The sequence below is a fragment of the Knufia obscura genome, assembly GCF_036327395.1.
Source record: "Knufia obscura strain CCFEE 5817 isolate CBS 148926 chromosome Unknown scaffold_3, whole genome shotgun sequence".
NCBI classification, from domain to species: domain Eukaryota; kingdom Fungi; phylum Ascomycota; class Eurotiomycetes; order Chaetothyriales; family Trichomeriaceae; genus Knufia; species Knufia obscura.
The window spans coordinates 1,461,845-1,477,107 of record NW_027042689.1 but is presented as its reverse complement, the minus strand read 5'-3'; the positions used below and the strand labels follow the sequence as shown (position 1 = coordinate 1,477,107).

Below are 15,263 nucleotides of genomic sequence, written 5' to 3'. Positions count from 1 at the left end.
CACGGGCGCATACCCTGCTCTACAATACCATTCTCAGCAGGATAATCCGGTTACCAACGTCACTATCTGGATTGCACAAACTGCGTTCAAACAAGAGCTCATTCGACAGCAACATCTGACACTGGAGAGCTAGTCACCATTTGCAGGAACCAGCTCATTACGAGATGCGATAGTACGAGGAACAACACCAATAACAAACACAAATGGCGTCAAGCGTCCAATCAGTTTACCCTCAGCTTCCTCCCACATATCCTTCCCATGCGCACTCTACCTCTATGAATGGTTCCTTCTCACAGTCCCAGATGGGCTCGTTTGACGCTCCAAACCAGTCTGTCGCTACCACTCCAGCACCTACCCCACCTCCACCCAGACCGGTCTCGCAACAGCAGATGAACTACGGCATGAATGGAGGACAGATGATGCCCCCAAATAACTACGGAGGGTACCACGAGCCGAATATGTTTGCTCAGCCTCAACAATACCAGCCGAATGGACAAGCTCCTCAGATATATACTGCCGTATACTCGAATGTCTCGGTGTTTGAGATGGAAGTAAATGGTGTAGCTGTCATGCGCCGGAGAGCCGACGGCTGGCTGAATGCAACTCAGATACTCAAGGTAGCTGGCGTGGATAAGGGGAAACGAACAAAAGTCTTGGAGAAGGAGATTCTGACGGGCCAGCATGAAAAGGTTCAGGGAGGCTACGGCAAATATCAGGGAACCTGGATCAGCTACCACCGAGGTCGAGAATTCTGCCGCCAATATGGTGTGGAGCAGCTGCTCCTGCCCTTGCTTGAATATGATATCAATGCAGACGGTGCGTCGGGTCAGCAGAACATTGAGACTCCGACTAAAGAGCAAGCCATGGCTGCCCAAAGGAAGAGGATGTACGGCGGCGACAACAGGTCTATGAACCAACCGCAGGGCGGTACTTTCTTCAAAAATATGTCCAGCACAGCAGCCAACGCTATCAACGCTCTGAATCGTACAAGAGTAGACTCACCAGCAAGAGCCATGGATGGTAGACGATCGACTGGTCCGCGAAGGCCATCGCAGCAGCACTTTGCTCACGACATGTCTTTTGCGGGGGGAAGCCAGCAAAGTGTGCATAGCATGCACTCTCAAGACTCCTTCTCTGCCAACAACGGTGTTCTGAGTCAAAATGCTAGCTTCGCGGATTGGCACAACACCGACGAGCCTCCAAGGAAACGAATGCGTCCGACGCCGGAGAACTCTTTCATGCAGAACTCTTATGATGGAACAGCTGATAACATGATGGCTGGCATAGGAAGTCCTACCGAGGCTAATCAGTCATTCTTCTCTCAAGCTGGTCAGTCGTTTATGGCTCCGCAGCCGTTCGTCTTTGGCCTAGAGCCATTACCATATCCGAGTGGGCAGCTGGAAGAGCAGAAGAAGGAGCTGCTTCTCGATCTCTTTATGGATCCCAGCCGAACCGATTTTGACGACCATCCTGCCTTCTTGTCGCTAAGCGGAGACGAGTTTGAAGTGCCCATTGATGCATCTTGCAACACTGCATTACATTGGGCAGCGACACTGGCACGGATACCACTGGTCAAGAAGCTCATGGACAAAGGCTTCGACATAAGGCGCACCAATAGCGGAGGCGAAACTGCTCTGATAGCAGCATGTCAGGCGCGCAACAATCTTGATCAAAGCACTTTTCCCGCCTTGTTGGATCTGCTTGGTCCTAGTATCGAGATACGAGACGGTCGTGGAAGAACGATGCTGCACCATATCGCGGTATCTTCTGCTATGAAGGGCAGGGCCGCAGTGGGAAAGTACTATTTAGAGTCATTACTGGGTTACGTTCTCAAGCAATCTGGCATAACCAACACAACAAACTTGTCTTTCGATGGCGCAAAACCTTCACCAATGACTCTAACGCGGTTCATGTCGGAAATTGTCAATGCGCAAGATAAGTCTGGAGACACTGCTCTGAACCTTGCCGCTCGTACAAGCACGAAAACCATCATCGATCAACTTCTGGAAGTCGGCGCCGATCCTCACATAGCCAATCGAGGAGCCCTTGCTCCAGTCGACTTTGGCGTTGGCGCAGACGACGCCAATCCTGCGCGTGATCCGACTTTGACTCAAACCTTTGACGCCTCACAAAGCATGAATGCGTCTCAGCAGTCCTTTGACGAGGCCAGAGAAGGATTCATGACGTGTAAGTCAACTCCTCTCCTCTAAATCGCATATGACTGACCTCTAATAGCAATGAGTGGCATCTTCGCACAAGCCGATGCAGACTTCCAATCAGAAATCAAAGAGAAGGATGACATACTCAATAAGACTAACGCAGCCTTGAAGGAATCTGGAGCATCACTCATTGAAGAGAAGAAAAGGCTGGATGAACTGACACAGCGCGCTCAAGCAAAAGAAGAACTCGAACAGAAGGTCAAGAACCTGAAACGATTTACCCAGGAGTTGCGCGATCAATTATCGGCATCGTCAAAAGTTCAGGATAATGTCCAAGTGGGCGAAGCCGACAAAGGCCTGGATCTGGACGGCAGAATTCATAAGGTGGATCAGCTGTTTCCTGGCGGCGTCCAAGATCTGGGCAACAACCTGAATCAAGAACAAATCACACTGCTCCATTCGCTAGAGCGAGCAGAAGTCCTGACGGGCCGTGTGCAAGCGTACCAGACACACAACGCTCTGTTGGACAACGAGGCTAGAGGATTGAGAGGAAGAAGTAAAGACTTGGAGGAGAAATACAGAAAGATCATCAGTCTGTGTACTGGCACACCAGAAGACAGAGTAGACGATCTCCTTGAGCAGCTGGTGCAGGCGGTCATCAGCGAGCAGAAGGACATGGCCAGTAGCGTCGATCTGACACGCGTTCGCGACTTCTTGCATATGGTTCAGCATAACAATTGAGCTGAACAGGGGCTGGCTGGGGGCTTGTGTCGATATCGAATAGGTGGTGCTTGGGGAAGACATTGAGCACAACAAAACATTTACATATACCGACGGCTGCGGATTCGAGCGCCATCTTTCTGGTTACGAGCATAACCAGAATTCCAATGTTGATATGATTGAAGCAAGATGTGCCGGACGCTGCGCCTGGCGAGACAGTAATCAAGGTGCGCTCGAGGTCGAACCATGTCCGTGATTGCTAGAGCGTATCGCGAGCTTCGAAGACCTACCCACTACACAACAATGGTATGATTTGAGCGCATGATCAAGATGGTATTTTGGTATCTCTTCGGCGTCAACAGGCCTTTTGTAAAACAGTCGAAGGTCATGAGACCGATACAAATCTCTATGCAGCGCTTCGAGAAGCAAGATCTTGGCTGCACCGAAGATGCGAATTCAAAAAGCAGCATGCGACACCAATCGTGTTGCCAAGCCGTTCTCGACCAAGCAAAGGCTAGCCTCGGCCGGCGCTGGAAGATCTGAGACACCGTCTCCGACTTCTTAGTTCTGGGCCTTCTGACTGGTCAATTCCTCCTTACCCCTGCCGCGCGCTAAGTTTCACTGAAACAGAGTCTTTCTTTTCAAAACTCCACTTCGCAGCAACGTCTCGGTAACACTGCTTCCTGCCAGAGACCTCCTTGGTTCTAGCCTCGCTCCAGCTTTACCGACCCGGTCCAATAATGATCAGGATCGACCAGGCATAAGCCACCCGCTGCACACCGATTGGCCTACCATTGATGTCGTGCAGGTAAATGCATCAAAAATGTGTAACGACAACGCGACAAGTTTCGTCGTCGAGAAGCGAGAGCTCTCACAGGTTGTGTACCAAGTATCAGTCCCGAACCACTAAGGGACCAATGGCCGTGCGAGCCCGCTTAGTTGCTTGTATCAGGTCGGTGTGTCAAAGATCGTCGCAAACTGACTCCATCAGACCATCAGTTCCTGCGCAGCCACGATCTTTGCATCGTTGTCTTTTCAGCGCTCCGCCTGGGTAGGTTGGAGACTTTTCTCTGACCATGACAGTTGCAACCCCGTCCTGACCCTCTCCTTCCTTGTTTCCATGCTTTTGATCTTCATTTAGACTGTCAATCTTTCCTCGGCCGGTCCACAATCGTTGTTGTTCTTCAATTTCTTTACCGCCTGGGCACCACTGGTTGGCGCCATCGACAAAGATTAACTTCAAACCAGGCGGCATCGACGAGCGGCAGCGGGCACAAAAGGTTGAGCGATCCCTTCAGGCAACACTCAGCACCAGCTGGCCTGCAATCTCGATATCCGAGACTATACTGCCAAAGACTCTCAATTTGCTCTGTCGAAAGTCCACATGCATTTGTTGACATGCGGCTTGCACGATGGGTGTTTACGACCGCCATATTGATCGCGGAAGCGAGTCTTGCATCGTCTTCTGCACTACTGCATATGCCGTCACTGAGAAGGCGTAATGACCATACCGACTTGATGCGAAGAGCATCGGACCACTATGAAGGAGACCTGGAACGACGAAGCCTGCAACAATCACCCACTAATGGCAACCTAACCTTGTCTGCCCCGGATGTTGAGCGAAATGTTAGCACCCAGGAAGCATGCACAAATTCGATTCGAGGACTTTCGAGCGTCACCAACGAAGCTGGATTTGTAGCATGTTACAATGTTCTCGACTGGCATCAAAACATGAGTGGCATGTTCCAAGCAGATCTTCGACTGTATCAGTTCTCTGAGCCAAATGGGCAATTCGCGGATGTAGCCATGAATGCCATAACGATTCAGCTGAACTACCCAAACAGCACGCAATACTCGATTCTCATGAATTCAAAAAGAAGCCTTGGCTCGCTACAGCAGAGACAGGACCAAAGTGGGCCGACAGAAATACAACAATATTCACTAGTCGGTAACTTCAAGATTCAACTCGACACCAAGAAGCTCAATTCTACTCAGTTGATGTCTCTCCTCATCCCTCAAATTAGCTTGCTAGCCAACACAAACGGCACGACCATAACGACAGATATAAATCCTTCCGATGCCGTCTACTTTGTCGCTGGCCAATTCAGAGACGAAGTGACACCCCAAATCGCAGCACAGGCAGCTGACCCAGGCATGGCACTTGCTGCAATTGAAGCCTCAAAAGGCTTCGTCCTGCCAGGCACCACATTCGGCATCTTCCCAGTCGGTCTCATCGTCACCGGCGCATGGACTGTTCTTTTCTTTTTAGCGTTCGGACTGGGCACGATAGGAAGGATGAGGTATAGGGACATCTACAGGAAGCGGATTGCAGCCAATTCGCGCATTGGCAAAAGATGAGAGACGAGGACCACACCTTCTTTTTGCGTTTGAGCATCGATATACCCATGTACTATTAATACTTTAGATAGAGACGAGAGACACGAATTTCATTCTGACCACAATCAAGGACCTGGACGCGCATTCGCCAAGTGCTACTGCCTCTAGTAGCTATCCTTAGTCAGCATCCAAGATGGGTGGTCGACACGTGACAGGAGCTCTTGCCAGTTTCGAGCTTTCATCTCCGCCTTTCAAAAACTTCATGATTTGTCGAGTCTAGCTTTATTGGGCCGCTATAGATCGCCACAGTCAGGCATGTGCCATGCTTCAAAGTAGCCTGAAGGAGACTTGTGTGAAGAAGCCAGAGCAATGACTGTCTGCTCGAGTATCACAAGTGCTAGCAGATTGATGGTAAGTCGAGTGTAGAAATCGAACTTGTTCCTGTCTCGTGCTCCTCACTCAAAATTGTTCAAAATTTTCACGCTTGACATTCTGCGCTACTCGTACTCATCGCAGGAGAAATACACGTTGGGCGATGAGTACACAGACAGAGGTCTGCACTAATATAATCACCGTTGGTCGGCTCACACTCACCGGTCTATTCGTGAACACTTAGGACACTGACAACGTCGACCACCTTTGCTACGGCTCGGCAGATATACAGCATGGACCACTTGTTTCCGTATCCCAAGATGGGGAGCTCATGGCTGGAGATTCTCGAGGACCCTTTGACCCGTAAGCTGCTTGGGCACGATGCCGTTATGGCAGAGAAGGTACCCTTCGTTTCAGGCGTCAACTCCCGACTCAAGTTTCTGCTTCAGGACCCCTTGAAGCATCTCTCTTTCGCAAAGATAGGCTATACGGCACTTGAAGCATTCCTGCAAGCAAATTGCACTGGACCGCCTCTCGACTTCGATTCGATAGCCGTCATCGTCCCAGAAGCTTACCATGACGAGATACCAAAGCTCAAAGAGGAAATGCGCAAGAGCTTATCCGTCGATGGCATCGATGTATACCCGCTCACACCACGCATTGAACTCTTCTGGTTGGCAAAATGCATGATGGACAACGCTACGCTCGCCGAAGAAGGTTTCAACGGACGGCGAGCACGATTTCGGGTCAACTTTTGGCACCAGAAGTTGCTCTCAGAGCCCTCAGACACGCTCAGAGACCTTCTCTATCATGATTCAGATGTGCTCGATACTCAGATGTCGTCACGTCTAATTCATGGTGGTGCCGCAGCTCAAGAACATATGATCGAGTTCTTTGTCGAACGTGCCAATGTCAGGATATACTATGGTGATGATGTACATGCACGAGAAGATTTATTGCGAGCTGCCAATCTGCGGGAGTTTGCATTTGCCATCACTGGGGCTTTGGGAAAGAGGACGAAGTTTCAAGAGAAGGATACGAGCCAGCTAGTCGTCATGGCAAAAAGCAGAGACGACGAGCCAGAGTCTTACAGTAGCGGGAAGTCCGGTCAGGCGGAACAACGTTCGAGACAAAGCAGTGTCGCCGAGAAAGACTCGAGGAATCCGCCATCAACGACATCTGGGTCACCTAATGCACATACGAGTCAGGTTTACTCTGGCGTTGGCGCAGTGTCGTCACATGATCAAGCCACACAACCAGAAAACGTCCCTCTCAACGACGATACATTGTTCGAAAACACACAGTTCAGGTCGAGGTCTTCACAGTTGGCTGACCGCGCAACAGAAGTCGTGACGGAACAGTCGCAGTTGCCTGTGGCGCTTGCGTCCATGGACCTGACCGATCAACCACAGCTGTTTCCAATGGACTCTATCATCTTGCTAGGAATAGCATCGAGTATCACCAATACCCAAGCATCCGACGGTCTGACGAGAGAGGAGACACTACCTTATGCATCAAGAGTATTGGAAGGGGGATCTTCGAACTGGTCCGTCTACTCTCAAGCGCTGCTGGTGCGTAGCCGAATTGAGGGCTACAAATCGAGGACAACTGAAAGAGGTCTGCTGCAGCTGCAAGCACTAGTCGACCAAGTCATCGCGGAGACGACCGGCGATAGTGTTACAGCAAGGACAGACGGCGAGGCTGATTCGAATGAGGCAAATGCACCGAACACGTTCCTACCTAAAGCATCTGGGGATGAAAGTGCTAGCGTTGCAGAACGCTTGAGGTTTGTCCATCAGATACATCCACCGTTCAAGTGGGAGCTCGAGGCCGAGCTGGCCGCAAGATGGACGCAGATGGGCGGGCTGAAGACGGCTCTAGAGATCTATGAACGACTACAAATGCATGCTGAGGTAGCACTGTGTCTTGCTGCGACTGATCGAGAAGCCGAATCAATATCGCTATTGAAGAAGCTACTATTCGTTGAACCGGACCAGAAAATGCAAGATGGAGACACAGTATCACTCAACAAGCCATTGCCATCCGAGGCTCCTCGACTACTATGCATCCTTGGTGACATTCAGAATGAGCCCAAGTACTACAACTTTGCCTGGACTGTATCCGACAGCCGATACGCCCGAGCTCAAAGATCGCTAGGAAAGTTCTACCTCAAGAAGCGTGACATGGAGGCCGCAATGCGAGCATTTTCCGCTGCGCTGAAGATCACTCGCCAGGATATGGCAACATGGTTCTCGCTTGGCTGTGTCCAGCTCGAAATGGAAGACTATCGAGGCGCAGTCGAATCCTTCACTAGAGTGGTCCAGCTGGAAGATAGAGATGCACAAGGCTGGAGTAACCTTGCTGTTGCACTCCTGAGACTGCCTGCGCCTATACCAGGTCCTGCTACAGAGAAGCTTGAACCTGACGCTTCGGGCCTCGAGAGGATCGAGGAGAACACGCCCACGAATGACCAGCAGAAAACCGAAGCAGATGTCGACCCACTGCAGCACACGAGAGAAGCATTACGGGCACTGCGACGCGCAGCACAACTGAAAAGAGATGATGCACGAATCTGGGACAACTATCTCACGGTGGCAGCGAGTATACCTCCCGATGCAGAACATCCCGAGAGAGGCACACCGTGGCAGGAAGTGTTACACGCGACGAGCCAAGTGATCAAATTGAGGCATAAGAAGGAGGGCGAGAGCTGCATTGACCTGAAGATCCTCGAAGCACTGGTGGATTATGTCACTGGTATCTGGGACTACCCCACAGCAGACGAAGCTGGTACAACCACGGATACCGACTCAAAACCTGCTGCGGAGTCTACGCAAGGTACCAATGCCGCAGCCGAGTCATTATCAGATCAACAGCAAGCCAGAAATGCAAATGGCGGCGACGTGGACAAATCCGAATCCGCACCTACCGCCCCAAGGACACCCTTCCTAGTCCGCGCTCTCACAACCCTAATCGACAACCAAATAACGCCACTCGCCACTTCAAGCCCACAGCTCTTCCTCCTGCTCTCCCGCGTCGCACTCTGGCGACACCGACCTGCCGAATCCCTCTCCCTCCTCGAGAAGAGCTGGCGTGCAACCACGAATACGCTCAGTCCGCAGCCGAAAGACCTCGTCGGGGCAACCGCGACGCTCGTGAACAGCTACCGAACGCTTGGGCCTATGGAACGCGAACGGACGGGTGGACCGGTGGAAAAGGGATGGAAGTTCAAGAGTCGGAGTGCGATTAGGAGTGTGATGGGGAAGGCGAAGGGCGTCTGGGATGATAAGGAGGAGTATCGGACCTTGGAGGGGTTGATGGAGGGTCTGAAGAGTGAGGCGGCTGAGTAGAGATGCTTGGAATCTACAACGTTCGGTTGACCGCTTCCCTTCAATGGCTATCAATATCCATGGACACCACAGGACCAGAGGCATGCTCATACCCGCGTCGAGTCCCCAAGTCTGTTGTCGCGCCAGCCGAATGTTCAGCATACCGGCAATCCGCTGTGATGCGGGTAGACAGACTTTTGGAGAGGCGAAATCAGATCGAGAGAACGAAGACATTTCTGGAAGTCACTATGTTGTTGTCGCAGCCGTAACACTATGGACTGCATACCACGCCAGACGACCTTGCCCGATGAATCGGCAACGCAAGTCAATTCCATAACCCCTCTATACCATTATGCCGACAGGCAGCGATGCATCAAGTGACTAGAGAACCATATCGACGCGGCCAGCAACGAGCAGCCAAATTCACAAAGAGGTAGCCACTGTCACTGCAGCTGCCACTTCTATAGTAGCCCACCCGTATTGGGGCTGCTTCCCGTAAAATCGAACATGCTCTTTTGATAGTTCCCCACAATTGATAGTCTCCCCATCAGCATACCCTTTAACAACAGAAAAGGCTGGTCAACACCAAAGAACTCATATCAAGTACCTGGCCGACCATCAAGAATTACTCGAAGTTCGGCATAGCACTCCGGAAGTTCCCGCCAGAGTTTCGGTATAAGTTGTTGTTCGGTCGGGAGATGATGGAGTTCAGGGATGGAAGGGAAATCTCGAGGGAGGAGAAGCGGGACTTGACTGGGATGTTTGAGGCGGTGGAGGGGCAGATGGGCATAAAAGAAGCGGGGAAGGGAAAGCGAAAGAGGTGGAGGAAGAAGGACGGGTATGGAGACGGTGAGGATGAGATGTCGGGATAGCAGAGTGTGATTCATGTGCTGCATATCGTCCGGCAAACCCCCAGAGATTCCCCAGCCAATTGAAACTGGTACAAACCAACCCTCCACAATCACCTCTCCGTCCCGTTCATATCATATCTGAGCGTCCGCCCCATCCACCCAATCCCTACCCCATCCTTCCAAACAGATTCACCAACCCCACCCACCCCAACCACTCCCACCAGTCCTCCCTTCTACCAAGCCATCCCCCCCACCAACAACCCCCCAACCAACCCAACAACAGGCGCATTACCCCAATGATTCCACTCCCCACTATCCAGCATCCCAACATTGACAACCCGACAAACCCACCCATCCGCAAACGCAACAGCACTAGCACCCATCACAATCCCACCCAGGATCCTCGTATGTCCATACCACGCCGCAACATACATCGAAACACCCATGAAGATATCGCGCACGCCGTAGATGAGCAACATGCCGTCGATGATGCGCTTGTTGGGGTTGGGGTTGTGGGTAGGGACGGGGTACTCCCAGTTGAAGAAGGACAGGGCGCTGGACGGGTTGAGCATGGCGTTTATGCCGAAGGCTATGAATGTTGTTGCGAAGATGGAGGAGAGGAGGGTGAGGATGGGGGCGCGTGCCATGGTGGAAGTGGGTGGGTTGGTGTTGTGATTTGCTTTTTGGTTGATATTGAATGATATTGTGTTTGGACGTGTTTTAGTAGGTTATAATTGTCTGGTTGTACTTCTGTAGGGCGAGTGTCGACGTCCGTAAAGGCAAACGAGGTGTGTTTCGTTGTTTATGTGGACTTTATGTACCCTGCCGGTGCTCAAGCTGCCTTCCGGAATTAGGCACGTTCAAGGCGACAGTCGGGGAATGCTGGAACCGGGTCCGAGTCTATTGGCGCCAAGGCTGAACAGTTCAGCAAGTTAAATTGCCTGATTTCAGTGGATGCTACGCCAAGACATCAAGGTACCTGCAAGTACTCTACCCCCTGAACATTCCGTCGTCCTTTTAGCCAGAACTTGTACTTGATCAACACAATAAAGAACTTCACACTATCTTATTTAGTCTTGCCAAATACGAAGTTAGGGCCACGCCGTGACTGCAGTGTTACTCACCAGGTAGCGATCGAATTCAGTGCTGTTATTAGTCCCAGAGTAGACAGTGTACCGCCGCACCATGCCTTGAAGGTGTCGAGCACGATCTGCCACCTTCCAGGCACGGCCTGACATCCACATCAAGGTTAGAAAACATCACTGGATATTTTCTCTACCTGGTGCACTCCCTGAATGTTACGGGAGACCTTTGTGGTGAGACGAAACAAGCACCTGGTATTTCTCCGGATGCTGATCGACTACCCGGCAGCACGACTGGTGCATGCAGGTCTCATAACCGATCTAAGCAGTTCTCTCAGTTGTACCTAAATTGGCCGGAGACCAGAGACTTTTCCATGCTCCTAACAGAAACAAAATGATGAAAAGGTGTTTTCGAACAACCAGCGAAGAAGCAACAGAATCGCTCAAATGCTGAACCATCCAAACTCCATGCTAAGCAGTCAATGGTGATGAGTCCCTGAATGAGACGTTGATTATTATGGGCAGTTTGGCCTCAGCTCACAGTCCTCGTTGATCGCATCACAGGCCTTATCGAGTCTCTCCTGCGCCTCTCAACTCTTGTTCCAGCAACGGTAAAGTATGGCTGAGAATAGCTTGACCTGCGAGGCCAGACTGGGGGGACTGGTGAATCTGAAGTAACTGAAGTACTCGAACTCGGGCTGGCATTAGGTGGACTCGGCGCCTCAGGCAATCCAACACTGCCCGCATCCGAGGGTATCCTTCCGGCCGCAGGCAGTATAGTAGGTACTGGACAGATCTGCGCTCTTTTGAAATAGACGTCTGAGATGATCTTTCTGTCATACATCCACCTCATGAGAGCAAAGTCTGCTCTAATAATACCAAACTCCTGCCCTCTCCGAAAATGGTCGTGGCACATGTGGCCCAGCATGTTGTTCCACGCAAGCGCAGAGTCGTCTTCGGGCGTCTGATCGAACTTTTCGTTGCAGAGAAAACATGTCGCTGAGGATGGCAATGGATGCCCGTGGAAGTGTGAAAAGACGTGGACCTTGTACTGGCGAACGCTAGAGAAAGTCTCCGCACAGTCGAGGATTTGAAACGGGCACAGGAGGTCGGCATCCAGCTCGGCGTAATGAGGTAAGGTGAGTACTCCATCATCGCTTTCTAGCACGAAGCCACCCTGAAGAATGCTGGCTATGTCTGTCTGCATGGCGCTAGCATCCGAAGATGCAATGGAGCTGCCACGAGTTAATGCCGGTACGCGGTCTGTCAGTGTCGAGGAGGTCACCGACGCCGATTCATCGTCGGGGTCGTCCTCGAAGGTGGGTGGATAAGCTGCTGCAGAAGCTCGCCACATGACTGGACCTCCTTCATCCTGGCTGATTGTATCTTCACTGTCAGATTGCGACGAAGGACGATGCCGCAGACGCTCTGACAGTGATGGGAAAGGTCGGCTGTCCACGACAGACATTTAGGATGCTACAACATGGTCATTAACGATACTCATGGTGACGAGGGAAAGTGGCGAAAGAGCTTGATGATAATGCTCATGTTGGTTACAGGTCACTACAGCAATTCATTATGGTCATCTAGCCTAGCCATTGATAAGCCCTAGGCAGGTGTGATGCGGGGTAGGCTTTTGGGCAATTCTTCACCAGCATGCATGAGAAAGAGCGATGCAGACGCGCGGGTGTATGGCAGTGGCTTCGTAGAATGCACCTTCCTAGCACCAGTTCGTGTAGTTTTTGCGCTTATGCTCGGCCCTTCCCTATCGGATAGACCCAACGATCAACGCGGGTGCAAACATGTCCTTCCGACAAAGCATGAGCCTACACAGGATCGGATCACAGCAAAACATCGCGAACGACAGTGATAGTGAGGTCCATGCTAACGGCCCCGCTACAACATTTTCTTACAGTAGCGAGTTATGCTGCCAGCACATAGTCTGATAGATGACGAGATGCGCGGGTGGGTGTCGCCATATGGCGAATTTGCGATATTGGGCCGATGCGCACATCTGCGATTGGTTGCTTCTTTGTGACACCATGGAGAATGATATAGTCGGAAGACAAACAATGGCATTGTCGACCGCTTTTTGGAGGGCCGTATCTATAGCGGAACCCGATAACACGTATGAATTCTGCGGTGAGTGTCTCGAAACTGCGACCGAGGAGAGCGATGGGCATGCGGCCGTACTTCGAATGATGTGGAACAGCACTATGCATACTCCGTAGCAAGCATGTGACAATCAACAGAATGCGTGTTTTGCATGATGTCTGAAGTGCTCAGCAAAATCACGGTGCCTTCCTCAGTCTCGTGGGCAGGACAACAAGGTCATATTATTGAGGACACCAGCTCTTATCACCCTAGTCCGCAGCGGACGCTTTTGATGCAATCTGTATGGTTGTTCGTCCCGCATCAGTTATTGAGCCTCAATTTCTGTGCCACACCGATCTGCACGATCAACGATGGCGCAAGAAGTTGAAGCCTGGCGGTGCTGGTCAAGCTACCCAACTGCACTCGATGTTTGAGCTGCGATGACTCTCGGCACACTATCCGTACCGATGGCATCTTCCACGTTGCTGACTTGGCATATCATCCGTGTTACCGCCATGAACGCGACAGCATCTGGCAGAGTACGTGCATGATGTCGCCAGTTGGGGCAGTGATGAAGCAGCCGCCGTTTGCGCCTTGCTCGTCACCGTACTCTAGTCAGGAATTTTCATTCAGGCTTTATACCGTAAGCAGACTGAGCCTTTGTGGAGTTCAAGGCCGCGTGTTCACAACTCTGCCAAGTTTCATTCATGCACTTGCTTGTCGAACTTTTCTACGTGCTAGATCGGCTTTCTCCCTCTTCAGTAGTAACGAGGAAGCAACAAGCCACGACGTCGCGAAGCTTCTGCGTACGTCAGTCCAGATAGCCGTAAATAATGCGCCTTGATGTTGAGCACTGCGGGGTGTGGTTGAGGGTTGTAGGGCTTCTGTTTGAGAGTTAGACGATCGAGATGTACAAGATAGTGTAATCGACCACGAAATTGCCAATTCTGAGAGAAGCACGCGCCACAACTTCAGCCACAGCAAATCCGGAGAAGACGAAAATAAGAAGGGAAGCTGTTGGCAAGCGTAAATTTGAGTGGACGAGAAGTTGGCACAAATTGAACGAGGAGCACGCCGTCGTATGGGTGGCGCTGAGTGATGTCGTTTGTTTGGAGATCCTGTGTCGGAAAATGGAAACAGAGGGCCATCACAGCCAACGTTAGTGACGTAGGCTCTGCGCCTGCTACGGGTGACCTCGAAAGTCACTCGCCCAGCCTTCAGGTTCTTAATCATCATAGTCACCTGTCCCGGTTAACCGTCGTAGATAATAAATCGTCTCTTCCTGCCCTACACTTCTGCTTGATTCACTAGAAACAACTTCGAAAGCCCGATAACACACATCAAACCACATATCGTCGACTCCCAAGTCAATACCTCACTTTTCAAGATGCCTTTCACAGCTTCGTAAGTCGCACTTCCGCAGGCTTCCGTATATCGGCACAGACCATGATATGGGCAGCTGCTTCTTCGTCAGGTCAGATTGCTAATATTCTCGAACAGCGATATCTGCAAGGTCGTCCTTGCCGTCCTCCTGCCTCCTCTAGGTGTCTTTCTTGAGAGAGGTTGCAATGCCGACTTCTTTATCAACATCTTGTTGACCATCTTGGGTTACATCCCAGGTATCATCCACGCTTTGTAAGCACGACCGCTATCTTGACCTTGATCGCATCTAACAGAATCAGGTACATCATTCTGAAGTACTAAGCCGCGGCGACTTTCCAGTGACCGCTCTACGAACCCCGGGCGACCCGGCACAGGATCGCCCAACCCTTTGATACCCAGTCGACTATTGCTCATCAGTGCTACTACTGACGGAGCATGCGGACTACCCTTTCCATACTACGAATGACAGTAATGATAGAGGACCCTACATGTTGAGGGCTTGGATTTGATCCGCGCGAGGAGAATGATTTGCGCTCAACAAGAGCATGGTATGGGCGTATATGGGAGCAACAGCACGAAACTGTAATATAGCTACCTAATCAAATATACCAATGCTGAATACTGTCTTCCAAGAACCGCCTGCGTACATCTTCATTCAGCCCTGTCGCGATTTCACAAGGTCATGTGTGCAAGTATCTTACTAATGCCATCCGACGTCTGTTCTCCCACCAAGCATTGCGCTGAGTTCGCTACAATCTGGCAACAGACCGCGTAACGAAATGATAGCAAACGACGTCTCGAGCAATAGCGGCAACATCTCCAATATCACAAGTTCTGGCGCACCTGTTGTCGCTTGCCCTAGCTCTGGGGAAATGAGTTGATTGTGAAGAGAGAAGCGCGACATCATCCTTGGTTCGTCACTCCCTTTTCCCGTCTCCC

The 15,263-nt window shown here is 51.2% G+C and overlaps 6 protein-coding genes across 6 annotated transcripts; 4 read left to right on the top strand and 2 right to left on the bottom strand.

Annotated features, from left to right (window-relative positions):
• Positions 1 to 275: 275 nt before the first annotated feature.
• SWI6 (transcriptional regulator swi6) lies at positions 276 to 2,900 on the top strand (the record flags this gene model as incomplete). The annotated part of the gene is made up of 2 exons (XM_064872040.1): positions 276 to 2,187; positions 2,236 to 2,900. The coding sequence occupies 2 exons, from the start codon at positions 276 to 278 to the stop codon at positions 2,898 to 2,900; spliced, it is 2,577 nt and encodes an 858-aa protein (XP_064732420.1).
• A 1,497-nt stretch (positions 2,901 to 4,397) lies between these two features.
• On the top strand, positions 4,398 to 5,237 carry PMZ80_003610 (uncharacterized protein; the record flags this gene model as incomplete). The annotated part of the gene is made up of 1 exon (XM_064872039.1): positions 4,398 to 5,237. The coding sequence occupies one exon, from the start codon at positions 4,398 to 4,400 to the stop codon at positions 5,235 to 5,237; it is 840 nt and encodes a 279-aa protein (XP_064732419.1).
• Positions 5,238 to 5,908: 671 nt separating this feature from the next.
• Positions 5,909 to 8,935, top strand: PMZ80_003609 (uncharacterized protein; the record flags this gene model as incomplete). The annotated part of the gene is made up of 1 exon (XM_064872038.1): positions 5,909 to 8,935. The coding sequence occupies one exon, from the start codon at positions 5,909 to 5,911 to the stop codon at positions 8,933 to 8,935; it is 3,027 nt and encodes a 1,008-aa protein (XP_064732418.1).
• A 347-nt stretch (positions 8,936 to 9,282) lies between these two features.
• PMZ80_003608 (uncharacterized protein) lies at positions 9,283 to 9,786 on the top strand (the record flags this gene model as incomplete). The annotated part of the gene is made up of 2 exons (XM_064872037.1): positions 9,283 to 9,291; positions 9,484 to 9,786. The coding sequence occupies 2 exons, from the start codon at positions 9,283 to 9,285 to the stop codon at positions 9,784 to 9,786; spliced, it is 312 nt and encodes a 103-aa protein (XP_064732417.1).
• Positions 9,787 to 9,998: 212 nt separating this feature from the next.
• On the bottom strand, positions 9,999 to 10,412 carry PMZ80_003607 (uncharacterized protein; the record flags this gene model as incomplete). Its single annotated transcript, XM_064872036.1, has 1 exon — positions 9,999 to 10,412. The coding sequence occupies one exon, from the start codon at positions 10,410 to 10,412 to the stop codon at positions 9,999 to 10,001; it is 414 nt and encodes a 137-aa protein (XP_064732416.1).
• Positions 10,413 to 11,379: 967 nt separating this feature from the next.
• On the bottom strand, positions 11,380 to 12,315 carry PMZ80_003606 (uncharacterized protein; the record flags this gene model as incomplete). The annotated part of the gene is made up of 1 exon (XM_064872035.1): positions 11,380 to 12,315. The coding sequence occupies one exon, from the start codon at positions 12,313 to 12,315 to the stop codon at positions 11,380 to 11,382; it is 936 nt and encodes a 311-aa protein (XP_064732415.1).
• Between the last annotated feature and the right edge of the window lie 2,948 nt (positions 12,316 to 15,263).